The 20,554-nt window shown below is 38.1% G+C and overlaps 1 protein-coding gene and 1 pseudogene across 1 annotated transcript in view; one reads left to right on the top strand and one right to left on the bottom strand.

Moving 5' to 3' along the window:
• Positions 1 to 1,930, top strand: part of LOC122327477 (semaphorin-4D-like) — a 6,296-nt gene extending 4,366 nt beyond the window's left edge. Inside the window, exon 7 of the mRNA XM_043222873.1 lies at positions 1,839 to 1,930. Coding sequence (XP_043078808.1) covers positions 1,839 to 1,930 — 92 coding nt within the window. The remainder of the gene's footprint in view (positions 1 to 1,838) is intronic.
• Positions 1,931 to 17,729: 15,799 nt separating this feature from the next.
• The window catches only part of LOC122327482, a 31,140-nt pseudogene continuing 28,315 nt past the window's right edge, over positions 17,730 to 20,554 (bottom strand).

The raw sequence follows: 20,554 nt of genomic DNA on the forward strand, positions 1-20,554 counted from the left end.
AGCAGTGTTAAATGACAGTCTGTTTATAGTACGACATCTCGCTAAATGTCCTCGATCGCGCCGCTTCACCCACAATCAAATATAAACACGGACAACATTTGTGAAGATATTTTCGACCAAGTCTTGCCTATACAGAAGTGACCGTGTCGGGTTTTATTTATCTTCCTCTGTGCTTCAGAGCGCCGACATAAACAAGCAAAAATAACGCCGCTTCTTCAAAGAAAGCGACCTTTCTAATCTGCCTAGCCTTCAGAATAGAAACAGGTCTATCGCTGAAAAGTTGAGAACAGACAAACCTGTTCTCTGCATCTTGCTTATAAGTTTCTTTAAGACGTGGCCTTTACCATACTGTACCTCTCTGCAAAATGCTTGCTCAGATTATAAGCCAGGAGCCAAACAGATGTTGTTTTCTGCCTCAATAGAGTTCATTAGACCTCCCTGTTCTTACCTGCTTTCCTCCTGTCTTTATTTAACGTGATGTGATTTTTTCATTTTTATTTTGCTGTCCTTGTTTTCTGAAAGTCTGTATGGCATAGATAATAAGCAAATTCCTCCTTCTTTAAAATACTTTTGTACAAATGGGGGTGGGGGTGGGTCACGTGTGTCACATTAATAATGTGGCAATATTAAAAGGTTTTGATGTTTAGTGCGTTAGCAGTTATTTTTCAGGTTTTTTGTTGTTTATGATCTGATACCGCTTGCAGGCAATTTAATGGCATCAGTCCCAGTGTGACAACTACTCCCATATAGTGTAAATAAGATGTTACTATATTAGGTTTGATGAGATGTTCAGTGGGGAAGCAAGAAGGCTGCATTAGCTTTGTTTCAAATTTAAAAATTCAGATGATATTCTTGTGATATTAATTGTATTATAACGATAGATATAGATAGTGATAGATAGATAGATATGGATAGATAGATAGATAGATAGAGAGATAGATAGAGAGATAGAGAGAGTAGAGAGATAGAGATAGATAGATAGATAGATAGATAGATAGATAGATAGATAGATAGGATGATGGAGATAGACAGATAAATAGACAGACAGATAGACAAACAGATAGATAGATAGATAGATAGATAGATAGAGGATAGATAGATAGATAGGAGCAGATAGATAGATAGACAAATAGATAGGATAGATAGATGAATAGATAGATAGATATAGACAGATAGATAGATAGACAAACAGATAGATAGATAGATAGATAGATAGATAGATAGATAGATGTAGGATAGATAGATAGATATAGATAGATAGATAGATAGATAAATAGACACATAGATAGACAAACAGATAGAAGCTAGAATTTAAAATCTTGCAGATATTCTAGATAATTGATAGATATAGATAGACATAGATAGAAGCATAGATGATAGATAGATAGATAGATAGAGTGATAGATAGATAGATAGATAGATAGACAGATAGATAGATAGATAGGACAGACAGATAGATAGATAGATAGATAGATAGATAGATAGATAGATAGATAGATAGATATAGATAGATAGATAGACAAACAGATAGATAGATAGATAGATAGATAGATAGATAGATAGATAGATAGATAGACAAACAGATAGATAGATAGATAGATAGATAGATAGATAGATAGATAGATAGATAGATAGATAGACAGACAGATAGATAGATAGATAGATAGATAGATAGATAGATAGACAGACAGACAGATAGATAGATAGATAGATAGATAGATAGATAGATAGATAGATAGATAGATATACTATTCTGTCTATATTTACTTAATATTAAAAAATATTTCTAAACAACGTGAATAGCTATATTTTGAACAGATTTGAAACTGTACTTGCAGATACAGAGTCCTGTTTGTATATGAGAGGGGAAGAGGTGCATATGCCGCAGGCAAACCTCGAGGACGCCTGGGAGCACTTGAGAGCAGATTGAGAGAAACACGGTGTTAAAATCATCCTTGATCAAACCAAAAACACGAGGCACACTGCACAGCTCCTCTACAGGAAGTCAGACGAGAGAATTATGATATACAATCTCAGACTACATTCATGCGCTCATAATCATTCATCAGCGCTTGTTCTGAGCTTTTCCATTTTATTTTATTTTTTTAACACCTGTGACGCTTCTGCACAACAGCAGCATCTCTTTATTTACATGATATTAATTTAACTCCTGGAACAGAATTAGAGTCTCATCTTACTAAAACAAAACTCTCTTCTCTTCTAAATATCAAAGGATTATTCTCTGCTCACTCAAAGGTCTTGCTTTATGAAACGATGCATTTTAATAACCAGGTGTGGCATCGATTGGAGCTGATAGACATCTGTTCTCTGAAAGATTTTATACTAATCTCTTCCTCATTATAACCAGAACTGCCTTTAATTTATTAGCGCTATATAAAGCATTTCGGGAGTTGGGGATTTGAATAAACCCTAAAGCTTCGCCAAGGAACTCGCCCCGAAACCATTTGTAGCTACAGATAAAAAAAAAAAAAAAATGCTCAAATGCTTTTAGTTTTCTAAATGTTCGGACTTTCGATTTTTGAGTAGCAGGCATATAACATCACTCGCTGAGCGTGGACGCCATCAGAAAGAGTCCAAACGGTTGATGAAAAACATCACAATATCCAACAGTCCATCGGTTTACAGACCTGGGAAGCAAATACACTGTGTTTTTTGTGAGAAAAATAATCCATCATTAAGGACTTCAAACTGTCTCTTCTGGTCAAAATAAGAGTCCATTTCATAATAATGCTTTCTCTGGTGTCCCCTAACATTAAAATATACCCACATCTTAGCTTGGAATCATTCTCATAATTTGGATCTTTGCATATTTCTCTCCTGGTTTAGATTAGATGACTTTTCACCGGAGTGAACAATATTACAGGTGAACTTATTCTTCCGATTTTAATATAGAGACAGTAAAACCCATAAAATGGTAATGGTTAATGCTCTGTCCCTACTCTATAAGGTGAAAAACTGTATTGGACATTACTTTGTGGAAGTCCACTATTTTTGGAAGAGAAAAAGAATGCGTGAATTTACAGTGAATAAACATATGTTTTACAAATGCATTACATTTCACATTGGATTCTTTCTCTTATCGCTTGTGTACGTTAGGTTGCATGCACCTAATGCTGATAAATCAATTTCTGTTGCATTGTTTTGGCTTCATGTGAATTTCCATGATGGTGTCGCATCACCACCTGCTTTTGTTGGTTATCATTGTATTATGTACAAAACAGATTTCAGAACTTTAATAGGTCTGTATATTAAAGGAAATAGTCCATTTCTACTTTCTGGAAATAGGCTCATTCTCCGACTCCCCAGAGTTAATACGTTTACTTTCAGTCGATCTCCTGGCTGGCGATTGCACTTTCAGTATAGCTTAGCATAGATCATTGAATCTAATTAGACCAGTAGCATCTTGCTGAATGCTAAAAAAAATGGAGTGTTCCTTTACCATTATATCAGTTACTGAAATTACAGTATTTACATGTAAATTTAAATTAAATCCATAAAACATAATGCTACTATATCATTAATTTTGTACTTTTTTTTGCAGTGTAGAGAATTGTAGCCAGAAGGAATGGATTTGATGTAAAAAAAAATACTTGATGGATTTATTTCTCATACGCAGCTTTTACAATACATTAATCGGATGCACTGGAGTGGTGTGTTGTTTTTATTAAGCTTATGGTCTCATCCTGACGTGCACCCATTCACTGCACAGGATCCATCGGTGAGCAAGTGGTGGAATTCAGAATTTCTCCAAATGCGCTTCAGTTAAAGAAACTCATCTACCTCTGAACGGGCTGTGGTGAAATACTCCTTTAAGATAAAGCAGGTTCTTCGCGCTCTTACCTAAGCTTTCTGTTCTGGTACGTTTTAAAACACCACTAGCCGCGGCGACGCCTCTTCATGAGACATGCGCTCGACCGCCTCGCTTTGCTTAAACACATGCACACACATATAAATCGCAACCTCCGCCGACTCGTCCGGTTCTGCCCGCTACCGTCCCCACGGGAGCGAAACTTTTAGAAATAAATAAATAAATAGAGTGGACAAAGTGATTTTTAAACTGCACTGTGCATGACTAATGGTAGAAACATGTTAAAATCATTGCAGAAATGTCCTTGGGAAGACAAATGAATTTTCAGCAGAATAATTAACTTAATTAACAAATTTGCATGCATATTCATCAGGGCCATTGAAGTCTCTCCAGCTCAGTTTGATGAGTAACGACTGTGCAATAACAGCCTCATTTACATTCTGTCTTCCATTGCCATTTCTGTGGATTACGGCGGCGCGGGCCGGCATGTTTGCGCATATATCTCACGCAGCATCATCGCAAAGACTCCACAATTGATTGGCTGTGCAGGTACATGTGCCAGGATCCGTGGTCGGTTCTGTTCAAATCCCCTTCTCTGTCCTTCATGATAGCTGTGGATGGGCACCTCCTCACCCCCTCTTTCTCTCTCTCTCTCTCTCTTTCTCTTTCTCTGGTGGGCATGTCTTGGCATGGCTCCCACCTCGTAACTCTCCAGGGCTGCCCGGCTGTTCAGCGTTCCTGCTGTCTCTGCAGGGGCAATCTTTAAAGGCAGTAAGGTGTGATACCGACTGGCAGCTTGCAGCAGCAGTGCCGAGGATATCGGAGCTCTCTGAGCCGTGTGTGGATCGACCGGGCGCTATTGCGATCATCCACACTACCTATACATTAACATTGAGGCGCTCTATGTGCATATCCTGATCGGTTTTTATGCATGTAAAACCATATGCCCTTGCTTCCATTAGCCTATAAGTTTGTTTGCAAAGCACAAAGAGGCCATTAAAATGCATAAATAATGAAGCCAGGTTCACTTATAGCCCTGATTTGCGCGTCAGCGTAGACAGGGTGAGTAAGACTAACAGATATCACCATTCTCGCAGTTGTTTTGTATTACTAGTTTTCTGAAACGTTTGAACACGAAAACCGCTCATCATTAATTAAAATCAGACTCTAATTTGCATACATTTTCAGAACAGAAGTCACGAACACTGGATAAAGCCATGTTCCAAATCCTTGACATGTTAAAACTATATATTACAGTAAATCACGAATTACTGTCAAATTATATCCACCTTTTTGTTCAGAGCGGAAGTAAGTCTATGGGTGTGATTTCCGGTTTGTTAGAAGCTAGGTAAATAGCGAGGAGAATAAGCAGTAAACTTATTTTCAGTAAACATTCACTGTAAAAAAATGACTATACGCTCTGCTTCTTCCACTATAGGAAATTGAAGCCAAATCATCTCAGCATGGCTGCTGCCATCTTGAGTAAATGAGGCATTTGGAGCCAGAGCATTAAATGACTAGCTAAAATCAAACTCATCACTAAATCGGACAATGAAACATATATCAGAATGAAAACAGTTACCATAAATGACTAAAACCATATTTCAGAAAATTGCATTGGAAGTGTAATTTTTTTTTGGACTCAAGTCCTCTTCATTTGCACGGAGGGGGCGGGTTTATGTCCTATACTGCCACCACCACCAGGGGCGATCAAAGAGCCAGCAGCGTGTGAGACGCGCCTGTTTCAAACTCCAGCGTGTTGATAATTAAGAAAATACATTAAAATAACACCTACGACACGCACAATTTTCAGTATCAAGCAGCAAAACCGCTTCGTACAGCTAGGGATAGCTGGACGCCGATGAGACCGGAAGCTAGACCGTGGAATTTACAATGGCGGCACGCGCTTACGCCAAGAAAAAGGCGGATGAGTGAAGTGGCTATGGATGAAAGGGAATAAACCGGAAAGTTTAGCTTTATAAATTCAGCGTAAATGATTTTCCACAACCCAGGCTCATTGGAAATACGTGCCTCTGCAAATATGTATGCAACCCCGCAATTATGTACCTTACCGCACGTTTCTACCAAACTCAACCTACCTTCAGGGATTCGACGCACGTATCACGTGATCTACCGAAAGCGGGAAAACCTATGCATAGGAACACGTATCAGTTCTCAAATCGTTGCAGGATGTCATGAATGTTTGAAGTCATAACATAACGTTCTGCAACTAATTTTATGAATAGACTTTATTGATCAAAACGTACCAGTAAATGATACTTTTTGTGTGAAAGGGAATAAAGGTTGTGTTGAAGTTAAATGTGCCTAGTGTTCATTTCCAGCTGGAAACTGTACCGATTCATATGCATCTTTATGGGTTTTTTAAGTTTTGTAGACATGTACGTAAGAGAGCACTTGTTCTCCAATGAGCCTAGGTTGGATTTCTGGCTCATTGCTCGAGGAAATCGTATTTTTAAGCCTGTATGTTGGCTTAAGCTCTTTCTTTAGACGGTGGTTTGAACTATGACTATTCACTGGTGCTTTATTGTGGACAAATTGTTCTGTTTTGGGGGATTTTTACTAGCCCGAGTAATAAAAGCATGACTTTAAGTCTCACATCAGGCCAATCTACATCCGTTTGCCATGTTGTGCCAGCGTTGTCTTGCAAAGAACGATAAAGTATACTGATATTATTAATATACAATCGTGTTTCCAGCTGACTTCAGAGTTTTCTGATGAAAATGCAAAATGACTTGTAATTGTCTTGAAAGCATCAGTAAGTAAGTCTGACATGCCAATCAGTGTAAAATGCCTATTGATCATCATGTGCAGTGAAATATTGCCAAGGCAAGTATAAATTTGAACCCTTATTGGCGAGATCTGTGCTTAAAGTGAATTATTCAAGCCTTCTGTAGTGAACAAAGAAGACCTCCTTTTCTAATTTTACAATAACTGTTTCTAAACTTATTTTAACTGTAGTGCAGCACAAATAAACATGAGGAAGTTATTACATTTACAAGGTATTGATACACACCACTTTTCAAATTTAAGTCCACCAAAGTCTCATGTCTCACGTTTGTCGGATAAATTCGCTGAGATCGCATTTCATTGGTCAAAACTCCATTTTAATGCATGGTCGTGGAATGCAAAAAAGTAGTTGGGCGTGAACAGGGTGTATATTCATTCATAAAATGCACTTTGAGCAAACGTGTTTGTTTAGATTCTGCTTTAAAGTGCAGTTGGTCAGCGAGTCCGATAAAAGAGTTGCACCAAGCCTCCTCCAAAGTTTGAGACGTCAGATGTCCAGAGCTCAAAAAGAAAAACATTACTTTGAGTTAGGATTTTATTCAAATCATCAAACTATTTGAACTTGATTGACGCTAATCATTTTATGTTTATGTTTTCCTCTGGGGCCTAGAGCTGCTAGACAGTTTTTTTTTTTTTTGAGAAAGCGGAGATTTAATTAATTCCAGCACAAAAGAACGGGTTTGTCTCACTCACGAAAACAAAAGAACAAATGAATAAATACATAGAAAAAATGAAACAAATGCACAATTTGATACCATCCTCCCCACACGAGGAATTACACTTTTTTAGATCCAATATGTTTTGGCGCCCTGGAAATGTATCTGGCGTAATTAGCACCTTGTTACTCTAAGCAAGATTGACAAGAAAATCTGTTTCATAAAACAGACCTGTGAAAATATCTCACTCACTCATTTTTTGCTCATGTATGTTTCTTTTTTTCTTGCTGAAGAATAAAATGCATTCATGTATTTAATGCCAGCGTACAGGCCTGCAGCGTATCCAGACCGAACTGCTTTCGTGTATTGGTGCTTTGTTTGCGGTTAAGTGGCTCTTTAGAGGAGTGTGTTTTTCTCTAATACACAAATTACACGTCAGCGAATTGTGATCAATTTTGAAACAGTATAATTAAGCGAGAGGTTGTGCTTTATTATGACTTTTGGCTGTCGGAAAACAAAAGGCAGCTGTCTTTCTGCTCAATCAGTCCGTGAATAAATCTCTAAACATTTAAATCAATGCATTTTACTCAGAAGATATATATATATGGAATATATAAGAGATATAATACGGAACAGACATCAGCATATCTTGCTATTTTTTTTTGCACTAAATACTGTATCTTTTAAACAAACAATAATATAGGAATAATATATAAGGTCAGTGGGTCTTATATATATATATATATACATATATATATTTATTTAATGAATAAACACACACACACACACACACATATATATATATATATATATATATATATATATATATATATATATATATATATATTAAAAATATATACATATATATATTTTTTATATGCTACCAAGCATTTTTCTGTGTTTTTAACTTTAATAGAAGGAAAATAAAGAATAAAAATAACAGTTTTTGTTCTAGATGCAGTTTCTGGAAGTTGGACTGTTTTAACTTGTCACATCATATTAAAATCCAGCAGATGTTGTGAGGCGCAGAAAAAACAGCTAGATGTGTCTCAAACAATGATCAAATATATCTGTCTAGCGTGTTTACATGGTAAAACGGATGCAAAAATAGGTCCCGCTTGAACGGACCCTTACTTTCTGAAAGCTCTTTGCGTGGAGTTTAGCGGGGCTCTTACGGCTCCAGAGAGTGTGTGACAGCCGTGAGGTGCGGCGCTGGCGTTGATGGCACTATTGATGGGAAAGTTTGTGAGGAAAGTCACAGAGCCACAGAGGAATTTGATTACCTTCATCCATTATCCGCACAGTGAGCGCAATTGAGAAACTTCGCCATCTGTCATCCGTTTCATTAGCATCGTCAACACCTGCCCTGCCTGTTTACCACTTCTCTCACTCTCTCTCTCTCTCTCTCTCTCTCTCTCTCGTTCTCTCTCTCTGATTTTTTCAAACAAGCTTTTTAATGAAATAATAAATGTTTTCTCTTTGCTCTTGTAAATATAGTCTTATCCTGTTTAGGTGAACATATGTGCTTCATATATGAGAACCGCTTCACAAGTTCATCAAAAAAAGTTTAGAGAGAAGAACATTTAAATACATAAAGCGGAGTGATTTATTGAGTTCAGGTTCATTACGCCATCTGCATAAATCATAAAATAAAACAAAACCATCTATCTATCTAGCGTTCCCTCTATTATCCATCATCTATCTATCCTTCTGCTATCTATCCTTCTGCTATCTATCTATCTATCTATCTATCTATCTATCTATCTATCTATCTATCTATCTATCTATCTATCATTAATCCTTCTATCTATCTATCTATCTATCTATCTATCTATCTATCTATCTATCTATCATTATCTATCATCAATCCTATCTATCTATCTATCTATCTATCTATCATTATCTATCTATCTATCTATCTATCTATCTATCTATCTATCATTAATCCTTCCTTCATTCCCTATCTATCTATTTATCATTAATCCTTCTCTATATCTATCATATCTATCTATCTATCTATCTATCTATCTATCTATCTATCTATCTATCTATCTATCTATCTATCTATCTATCTATCTATCTATTATTAATCCTATCATTCTCTCATTCTATCTAACTATCATTAATCCTTCTATCATTCTATCATTCTATCTATCTATCTATCTATCTATCTATCTATCTATCTATCTATTATATCTCATTCTCTCATCTATCTATCTATTTATTTATCATTAATTCTTCCATCTATCTATCTATCTATCTATCTATCTATCTATCTATCTATCTATCTATCTATCTATCTATCTATCTATCATTAATCCTTCTATCATTCTATCTATCTATCTATCTATCTATCTATCATCTATCTATCTATCATTAATCCTTCTATCATTCTATCATTCTATCTATCTATCTATCTACCTATCTATCTATCTATCTACCTATCTATCTATCTATCTATCTAGAAAAACAAATTCGTCGTAGAAACATTTTTGTCTCAGGAATTGCCAGCAGATCTGCCCATCCATTGTTCTATCAGTCTATCCAAAAGCAAGCTGTCAACCAGCAGCTAATGACAAACAAACATGACAGATTGCAGACTACCACACCTTGGCGTTTCAAAAGTAAGGTAACAAAAAAGTGTAAGGAGGAAACAGTCCTTCTGGTTACCGAGGCATTCTGAATTCTCCTCCAGCCCTCTCCAAAATCCCCAGGTGCTGCTCTGCGGGCCCCATTAGCGCCCGAGTCCCTGCCTCCAGCAGGCCATGCGTGTCCCCAATGACACTTTGTTGGATGGGAACCAAGTTTTCCCCCCTCTGCAGTCAGACAGCTCACTTCTGTCCAATCGCAGGACAGGGAAAGACAGGGGTGGAGTCCTGAGAACAGGGCCGTCCCCGGTGGACAGGTGGAACAGAGGAACATCATGAGCTGAACAACAGTAGGACGGGAGGACAGAGAGGGTGAAACGTGACTGTCAAAAAATCAGTGTACTGTTGATTAGGCCACATGTGTGCTTAAAGAAATAGCGATATGGGAAAAAAATCCTGTCATGTACTCACCCTTTCGAACACGTATGATTTCCTTTCCATATCAGTCGGTCTTATAACGGTTAGAAATGTTAATAAACTTTTCCTTTAGAAAGCTGAGAACTAAAAAGGAAATTAATATTCATAAATGCTGTTTGTATTAGGGTTACTATTAACTAAAAAACATTTTCATTGATAAACATTCATTAGAATGAATGGAAAATAAGGCAACATTTCTCATTTTTCAAGTTTATAGCTGAACCAAGTAAAACTACAAAACCAAACTATGATATTTAAAGCAAACATTAAAATGACAAAAAACCCAACAGAAAATATTAACAAAAACTATCATGCTAAATCAATGCTACCAAAATACTCCCCGCTTCTGCACTGCTGTTATTCTAACGTTTCTGCACTAATGCATACATTTCTAGTTTTGCAATTCTCTTTTTTTTCGCCATTTGCCCTTAAAGTGATTCTCATTCCTCAATTGCAAGTCTTTTCGAATGCAATGCACTAAGTGAATAAACGTGAACGGTGTAAACAGCCCTGCAATGCATTGTTGTTGAATGCGTGTGAAATGTAAACATAGCATTTGCTTGTAAAGACCCCATAGTGCAGAATAAATTTGCATGCTAGATGAACATCAAAGACACCCGTACGAAGCGTGTCACAAAGCTCCGCCTTCGTTCTAATTACCTGGCCGGTTTCATCAAAAATTTGTGAATGTTGTTTTGATATGAATGTTGCTGTGCGATACTAGACGCCGCTAGAGGACTTTGAATGAGTCGCTTCGACAGTTCGTAGTTCAGCGATCAGCAGTGTACACACACCATCACACATCTGCTGCTGAAGCTACGGAGCTCTGGGTCAAGAGCACCTCCACCTTGAAAAAAAATTACTTGCAGCCTTCGGGGCAAATGCTGAGGTCTTCATCATTTCACCCTGCCGTTGCGTTGCTTACTGGAGGCCGTGGAAATGAATGCATGGATTGTTTTCAAGGTTTTTGTCTGACTTATGTAACGGCGCATTTTACCTCTGTAGAACAGTGTCAGAATTAGCAGAAAATGGACCGCTTTTAAGAACCGCTCACGGTTCAGGCCGACAAACATCTTCCCGGTAAAAAAATCAGTTGACAAAACTCCATAAAACAGCTTTACAATGCGTGAGTTGGTGAAAATGAGCTGGGAGCTTTACGCCTGCACGCCATCGTAAAGAACACTACCGGCGTAGACCGAATGCATGATATTTTCACGCTTACGAACGATGTAAATTCGCATTTCCAGTGTAAACGAGCAGCCAAAAACAAGATTTCTGTCTTTTAGTTTTAACCAGAGACTGCCTACGGTACCTCCTCCATCATTCACTGTGAATGTGTGAGACTTCCTGTTCATTAGCTGCCATAGGGAAATAATAGAATAACAAAGTGCAGTAAACGGTACAACTATCTGCGCTAAAAACCAGCGTGTTCACAATACAGGTAACACATTCGGATAACTCAACAATTTGCAGTTTCGAGCGAGCAGTTTTGCGCAGCTAAACGAAGCTGGAAGCGCGCCATAAGCCAGACCCATGAAATATACAAATATACAGAAAATATACGGAAATGTACAAATCTCCAATGCAAGGACGTCTTCTCAAATTTAAAGATGAATGCCACAACATGGCACAACTCTTACTTTATTACATAAATAATAAACAGTCACTTCTGCAAATTGAAAATACTATAGGGTTTGTTAGCAGGCCTCGCTGTTAAATAGACCAATCGGGACCCAGAGCTAGGGCTATCCAATTTTTCCTATTTCTTTAAAATACATTTTTTAAAAATCGTAGTCTAAACTCCTGCCGTTTGGATTATTTCAAGGCAGTTAATGAACTAAAATGATTATGACGCTGCAGAAACTTCACACTCGAGCAGTTCAGATTTTATTTTCCAATAAACTCCACGGCCTGATTTATTTTAGATTTCGGTATCAGCCGTGAACAGCAGGTGTGTTTCTGGGTAATGGCAGTTGGATCGTGTCCCATTTGCTCACAGACAAACAGCACAGACAGACATGGACATAGAAAAGCTGCTCGGTTTAATGTTCATTTAATGTAGGCTTATTTTCTGTTATTGGACTTTAAAATCACTTTATTTTAAACTGCTGACTATGAACTGCCGCTCTTTCCCTCGGGCATGCGGGTCTGTTAAAGGCTTTCACGCGGACGCTTTCTCTTCTGAATTCTCTTATGCTGTGAAACGTGACTTCGGACAAAATGTCAACAGAATATGAAGCTCTTTGAGATGAACTCTTTAATAGCTTAGAGCCTCTCAGCGAGATCCACGCTGTTATAAACGATCTGTCGCCGCTTTTACTAATGGAAGTTAAATATGTCTCTTATTAGTCTTTCTGGGGCGCCAATAAACTTATGATTTATATAAATGACGGGGACTCATACATGTTTAATCAATGACTGTATCATGTTCACTCCCACGAAATTGAAACTTCGTACAGTATGGAAAAGTTGGAGAAATGCTATCGGAATTTTAACTGAAATACAAACAGGTAGTTTACTATGAAGCAGGGCTATTGTTAATATGAAAGTCTTGCATTAAAATCAGTTTAACTCTCAGCGCATACATGATTCTGTCAAATTAAAAATATATGTGCTAAATATTAATATATTTCATATTTATGTATTTCGAGTGTGTGTGTGTGTGTGTGTGTGTGTGTATACATACATGCAATTTTAATAAATACAATTATTATGCACGATTCTTGTCAGAATGTATGTCAGTGAGATTTTATATACTAATATATATATATATATATATATATATATATATATATATATATATATATACACACAATATTTAATGTAGGCCTATGTCTTTGTAGGATTATATAAAATATGTATATTATTTTATAACTGTACATATGTATATACAAATTGTGTGTGTGTGTGTGTGTGTGTGTGTGTGTGTGTATATATAAACACTGAAAACGTATGTGCGATTATTGTTAGAATAAGTAACAGTGTAATTTAATTAATTAAATACAAGCTATTTTTTTATTTTGCATTTTCACATAATTTCACAGTAATATAAACACGCAGTATCGTATAATGTATACTTTACAAGTTAAATATGAATACAAGCATCAAACACTGTGTATCTGATTGAGCGTTTGAAATCAGTGCATGACGACTCAACACATATCACTGTAATTACAGTATTTGCTTCGGAACGAACCGTTTCTAGAGCCATTTAAAACATTGCTCAGTTACGTAATTTTTAGTTTGACTTTCTCCAAACAGACTCTCACACTCGGAACATAATTGCCGTCTTTCTCTCCTCTTCAGACCTCTGACTGCCGAGTTCAGGAGTGTTTCCCCGTGCCCAGGCCCAGTGCCAATCCGATGCCAATCTGACATGCAAATGAGCTCCTGGCTTCTGCTGTGGTGTCATTTGTATGGCAGCCCTGCACCCATCACTCCCAGAATGCACTGCTTCCCACACCGCCTCTGCTCCTTAAAGCATCTAATTAAAACAGCAGATCCCTCAGCCTCACCCCTCCCCTCCCCAGTCTCTCACACCATTCCACAAGAGAAATGATTATTAGGAATTTAATAGGGAGAGTTTTGTGTCCCAGGCCATCTGTGTCCCGGAGAAGGCTGGAAATTTAGGAGGGTTGACAATGTGACTAGAGCTGTCCTTTTTTCCTCTCTCTCTCTCTCTCTCTCTCTCTCTCTCTCTCTCTCTCTCTCTCTCTCTCTCTCTCTCTCTTCGGGAATTATTATTCACTTCTGCAGCCAAAGTTTAAGGTGGTAAATCACCATTGTGGGGGCAGAGCATTTTTCACTTTTAATCACCCAGATTATTTCTAACAGGCTATTTATTTTAGGCAATGCCAGACTCAGAGGGATTGTGCCCTTTAACCATTCAAGACACTGTTTGTCCATTTAAATAATTGCTATTTATCAGGACTCAAATTTAACATTGTATTCAATAAGATCATTAACGAAGCAAATAAACAATTTAAATAGATTTCTCAGACTCGCTGATTTTTCATCCTCACTGATCAAATTTTACAAGACTTATGTTGTGAATTCAGAAGAGATGAATTATGTTATTGTCATGGAATTAAAAACAAAAACAGAATCTATCTATCTATCTATCTATCTATCTATCTATCTATCTATCTATCTATCTATCTATCTATCATCTATCTATCTATCTATCTATCTATCATCTATCTATCTATCTATCTATCTATTATCTATCTATCTATCTATCTATCTATATCTCTATCATCTGTCTATACTTGTCTATATCTATCTAATTATAAAATTAGATGTATAAACAATTTTAACTTGGGAAATCGCTAGTTATTTTCACAAATACAAAAAAATAACCCCGCTAACAATGCACCGTAGATGCAGAAAAAACGAAATATTATTTTTCGTTACAAAACCCACACCGAGAATCCATGCCTACGTCGCGCCTCGTGATTTGTGGCATATACTGTACATTATGCTTGCGTCGTAAATGCAATTCATATTTACTTGTGACATATTGACAATTAAGCCATGGGGTGCAATTATGAGCCGCTTTCGTTAATTGATTCACTTAGAGTAAGTTGATTGTCTGAGTTTATGTATGTGCATATACGCATGCATTATGGATAGCGCTTTAATACGAGTGAGTTGCACGGACTCATAAAGAACAGATATGAACGTGAAAACTGTGGCCATATAAAAGCCAGACTGACGCCCCGGCTCTGCCACCCACACAGAATATGCCATATGCTGCTCTATACTTTACTCTCTATAGACTCCATGAGAGAGAGAGAGAGAGAGAGAGAGAGAGAGAGAGAGAGAGAGAGAGAGAGAGAGAGAGAGAGAGAGAGACAATCGTGGTTAACCTCTCAGTCAAAGGAGAGCAAATGCATGCCAACCATTCAGACCTTCACCCCGAGACTGTTTGCCTGCAGACCTCTCTCTCATAAACACACACACACACACACACACACACACACACACACTCCTCCTGTCAGGAGCAGCTGTCAGAGGCTGACTGAAGGAGAGATGAGTGTGAGAGGAAGGATGGTGTCATTGGCCTGAGGTTTCCAGCTCCAGAGATTCACATGTCAAACACAGAGACACATTTTCACACTCACAGCAACAGAGCAGGACAAGATGATGTCATAATGGAGCAAACGCAAGCATGGCTTTTAATTCACATTCGCTCGCAATTATGAATATTTATTTTGCTTTATGAATTTTATTCAAACACGTATTTTATTGGACATCCCTATATATATAAACGAGGTTTAAAGTTAAACGTAACGTGATCCTTGATGCCGACGCCTGTATTTTACACACGACTGAATGCAAATATTATTTTCCCGCATAAACACATATATTTATGTGTTTTAATGCGAATGTATATTTTCTTTTAACCTGTTGGTTATAGAAAAACGTTAAATCTCGGCGACAAATACACAGCGTGCACATAAGACGTGTATCTGCTTTCAGCGGCTCGGGTTCAGATGAATGGGGTTTATGTTAGATTTCTTTGTTTAGGCCTATCAGAAAAAATTGCAATTGCTATTTTATGCAATAAATATTTTAGTTTACTGAAGTGAAGTTTACTGAGAAGCCGGTCGAACTTTGAACCCTGAAGTCAGTTCTGTCCGATCTCTCTCTCTCTCTCTCTCAAAAAAAGAGTTTGAATCATTTACCGCGGTTATTATTATTATAATTATTATTATAATTATTATTATTATTATTATTATTATTATTATTATTATATTATGATTAAGGAGAAGAAGAAGAACAGGAAGGTGAAGAAAATTACAAAAGTCTTGTTTCCTTGGTCGAATTTCGTCTTTTATTGTTACAATATACAGACATGCAATATGCGATTTTTTAAATATAAATATATTATATATATATATATATATATATATATATATATATATATATATATACATATATATACATATATATATATATAAACCTTTTTCAAATATATATATATATATATATATATATATATATATATATATATATATATATATATATATATATATATATATATATAAATAAATATAAACAAAGATTATAAATCCGACAATCTGAATTTAGCTTGTTAATCTGAGGAAAAGAAGGAAAGGAAAAAATATGTAAAACGTGAAAATTCGTTAGATGTTTAATTTAATAATAATAATAACGATCGTTTAAATAAACATTACAGTCCGTTATTTGGATAGCATACATTATTAACAATCTTGTAAAGGGTCATAACAGAATTCAACATGTTCACGCTGAAACCCCAGTAGAGCACTTAGGCTATATCCAAATATGAATAAACATAAGGTCGAATCCAAACAATTGCTAATTGAATATTTATTATTTTTTTATAAGTTATTTTTGCTCAACTCTCACAAAACAATTGCGAACAGAGAAAGCGTATTTCCGATCAGATCGTCAGGGTCAGATTGATCTGTGCTGAAGAGTGTAGAAATATAGTCAGTTTTATACAATTTACGAGGAAATGATTTAGCGCTGATTTACCAAGCGCGTGCGGTATTTGGAATATCATTCGCCTTTTTAAAGTTACGATTTGTTATTTAAAAACTTTTTACATTTACCTTCTCTTATTGCTAATAACCTCAGTGATCGGATGCGAATCTTAACAGTATCTCGTTTCCCATTTCGAGACAGAGATGAAAGCCTTATATTTACCGATCTGTTATTAATCAAATACTAATCTATTCCAAACGACAATAATAATAATAACTGTCATCTTTCAGGTCACTTCCAGAAGAAAGAGCACGAACACATTTGGTCACATTCAAGATTTATTTCGACAGGTTGATCGAAGCGAGCTCCTCGAGTTCACAAGACCCGACGCTCCTCGGAGAACAAACCAAATAAAGGGAGAAACAAAAAAACATTTCACATGGCAAATCCACAATACTTTCCTTATTAATTGTTGACGTTACGCGGAATCGGAGTGCTGAGTACCTAGAGTTCAAAAGACACAGAAGTCTAACGAATAGTAAAATTCACACGATAAGGCTATTTACAAGTCTGCGCGGATTAATATATCTGTCATTCTGCGTTGCATAGTTCCATTATTGCTATCGTGATTTTGTGTTTCGTGTAACACACGAATAAACCCGTTTGCACGGGATGTGAGACGAGTGTTGTATTACAAGTATTTGATTTCCATCTTTTATTAAGTGATTGTAACAGCCCGCGTCGTGAGCAACACGCGCTCTTGCAAATAAAGGAGCTCCGTGATGCCGTTTGTTCTAAATGGAACCTTTTGGTTTCACAAAAGCTTCTTCGTGACGAAAGAAGGTTCTGCGCATCACAAAAGTTCTTTAAATAACCTTGACCGACTGGTTCCTCAAAAAAGGTTCTTCTGTGGCATCGCCGTGAAAGCGCCTTTACCTTTAAGAGTCTACGCATTCTGAAATAAATAGAATTGTGTTTTTTTTTCCCTTCTCCCCCTTCTCAATAACCGTGTATCGAAATCAAAAGAAAACAATCAGCAACAAGCATTAATTAATTAACAGATTAGTGTAACTGGCATCCAACCCCTACGCTCGCTTTTAATTATGGAAACCCGTATTTAATTCGTCCTGGCTCTGGAACGATTGGCTGCGGGGATGCAAGTCGTAAGGAAAATGGCTGTCTGGGAAACGCGGTACATGGAGCCCCGACCGGGAACGTTACAGTATCTCATCCCGTAATGGCAGTTCTTACTGTACTCGACTTGGTCCTCGTGCTTTTTGAGCGAGAAAATCCCGTTGTAATTAATCGGGGGACTCATTTGGCCGTCGAAATGAGGGCTGCTGCTCTCTGGAGAGGCGCTGTCGTAGTAGGACTCGTAGGACGCGTAATAGTTGTACGGTCGGAACGGCTTGACGCCGTCGCGGGACCCGGAGCTCAGGCCGGTGGGCGTGGCCATCTCCGCGTTGGGATACGGGTACAGAGAATCGTACTGAGGCCTGCTTGAGAACGACACGTCCCCGTTTTGGTCCGTGAGGAAATTTCTGGCGTTCAGCTGCAGGCAACCGGCGACCAAGTTAGTGGTGGGCTGCGACAAGCCTCCATTACAGGGTCTGCACGAACGCCAGCAGGTCGGGTCTCTTTCCCGCGCTCAGAGTCTCAGAGAGGCCCATATGTAATTCTTGGCCAGCCTCAGCGTCTCGATTTTCGAGAGTTTTTGCGTTTTGGGTAGCACGGCACGACTTTGCGCAGGCTCTCGAGCGCGTCGTTGAGGCCGTGCATGCGGCTGCGCTCGCGCGTTTGCTTCTTGCCGGCGCACTTTGACGCGGTCGTTGTGTCCGTCGGAGAATTTCTTTTTACGCGGACCTTTCTTCTTAGGGACACCGTTTTCGTCGTCTCTCTCCTCCTCTTCTCTGTCCGTGTTTTCGTCCTCCGTCTCCTTGAGGCTCGGCGCTGCTGAGCGTATCTTGGCAAGGAAGTAAAGCTGGCACCAAACTGAGAGTCGCATCATGTCTGGGTCTTCAAATGGTATGAGTAGTAGCATCGTCCTGCGTGACGAGAAAAAAAATAGCCGCAAAATAAAGCAGGCGTGATGTCAATTGCCCACAGGTTACATAAAGAATTAAAAAATTGCGGATTTATGTTTTAAAAAAGTATGTGATTGGCTTCATTTGAATATATTTCAACAGTTTACTCTACAATGCTAATTACGCAAAGTGACATTTTAAGATAAAAATTCTAAAACCAAAACGAGACTAATAAAATAATAATAATAAAATAAAATGCGTTTAATATATATATATATTTTCAAATGTATACCTAAACTGTATAAGTTGCGAGTAAAAACTGTGCATTTTTTTTTACAATCTATCCAACTGTATTTTGCACATCAAACAAAATTGTCCTCCCTCCCAAAAAATGTTTTTAAACATTTAACATGTAAGCATTTTCATTCAACATGCAGAAAAACTGTAAAAACACACCAGAACGTGTTTGTCATTGAAATCTAGGCCTACGTGGCTGATTATTCTCAATCATTGATGGCTACGCAAAGGCTACGTTGAAAAATATTAATTTTTTTCCCGTCTGGTCACGTATGATGGATCTAGTTTTTAGTCGTCGCCTACACATAAATCTTATGTTTACGTTATACGTTAAATCAAACGAGGACCTGCTGATTCAGATGAGATATTCTGGTTTAACGTCCATATAACACGAACACGTCTCAAATGCGCGAAATTCCACGCCAGTCGACTCGAAATGAGTTTTTTGCAAAGTAAACGCATTTTACGCAACGGTTTCCATTGTCGTACCTCAGGAGGGTGGCGGTCATGTATATTGATTTCGGCCGTGTAGCTCGTTTCCAATTGGTGGAACCGGCCGATGCCGCTCCTCGCGGACTACCGACAATTACAAAATAGCGAAGACGAACTCAAAAAGCACGCCGTAGGCGCGTTGATCGCGCGGCGGAAAGGACCGGAGCCGCGCGCGTGACGGTCCGTAACAATAAACACAACAACAACAGCACATGCATGCCCAAACCGGTGCTCTGAAGCAGACCGGCTCTCCGTGGCTCACCTGTTTCTATCAGTGTTCAGCTCGCATGTTCGGATTCCTCGCGTCGCGCAGAGCTGCCTCCCGCATGCTTGATGTGAAGCTGTAAGAATTCCTTTAATCTCCCTCTCTCTCTCTCTTTCACAGAGAAATGACACCCCATGCCAGGCACCGGCGCTGGTACCCATGCCATCTGCCACTGACGTTTCGTTGGTCACGTGACGCGGTCTCCGGGACCTTCATTCGGCTCATCATCTGGTGCGCGCGGTAATGGGCGCCGGGAGGCTCTCATTTACCGTCAAAAACTCAGAGTTGAAAAAAGAGATTAATGCCAGTTCTGCCGCGGCAATAGCAGCGCGGAGACGGCTAAATGATTTAGACTTTAAAGCGAAGCGTGTGTTGATTATAGGGCGACGGATGCTGCGGGCAGAGCAAACCAGTTCACGGATGCGCGTTATAGAGTCGTCTGATGGATAATAAATGCTCAGATATTACATAAAATCTCTGCACACTTGCATATGAATAACAGCCCGCGCGCGTGCGTCGAGGAGCATTCAGTGGGTAAACAGAGCAAAGGATCAATTCTGTCATCAAAGTACTGTATCGCAAATGTTCAGTCAAATCCTCACTTAACAGTGATGGTAATTATGATATTTAGATATTTCGAGGATAAC

Source organism: Puntigrus tetrazona, chromosome 2, assembly GCF_018831695.1.
Source record: "Puntigrus tetrazona isolate hp1 chromosome 2, ASM1883169v1, whole genome shotgun sequence".
Classification (NCBI taxonomy): Eukaryota; Metazoa; Chordata; class Actinopteri; order Cypriniformes; family Cyprinidae; genus Puntigrus; species Puntigrus tetrazona.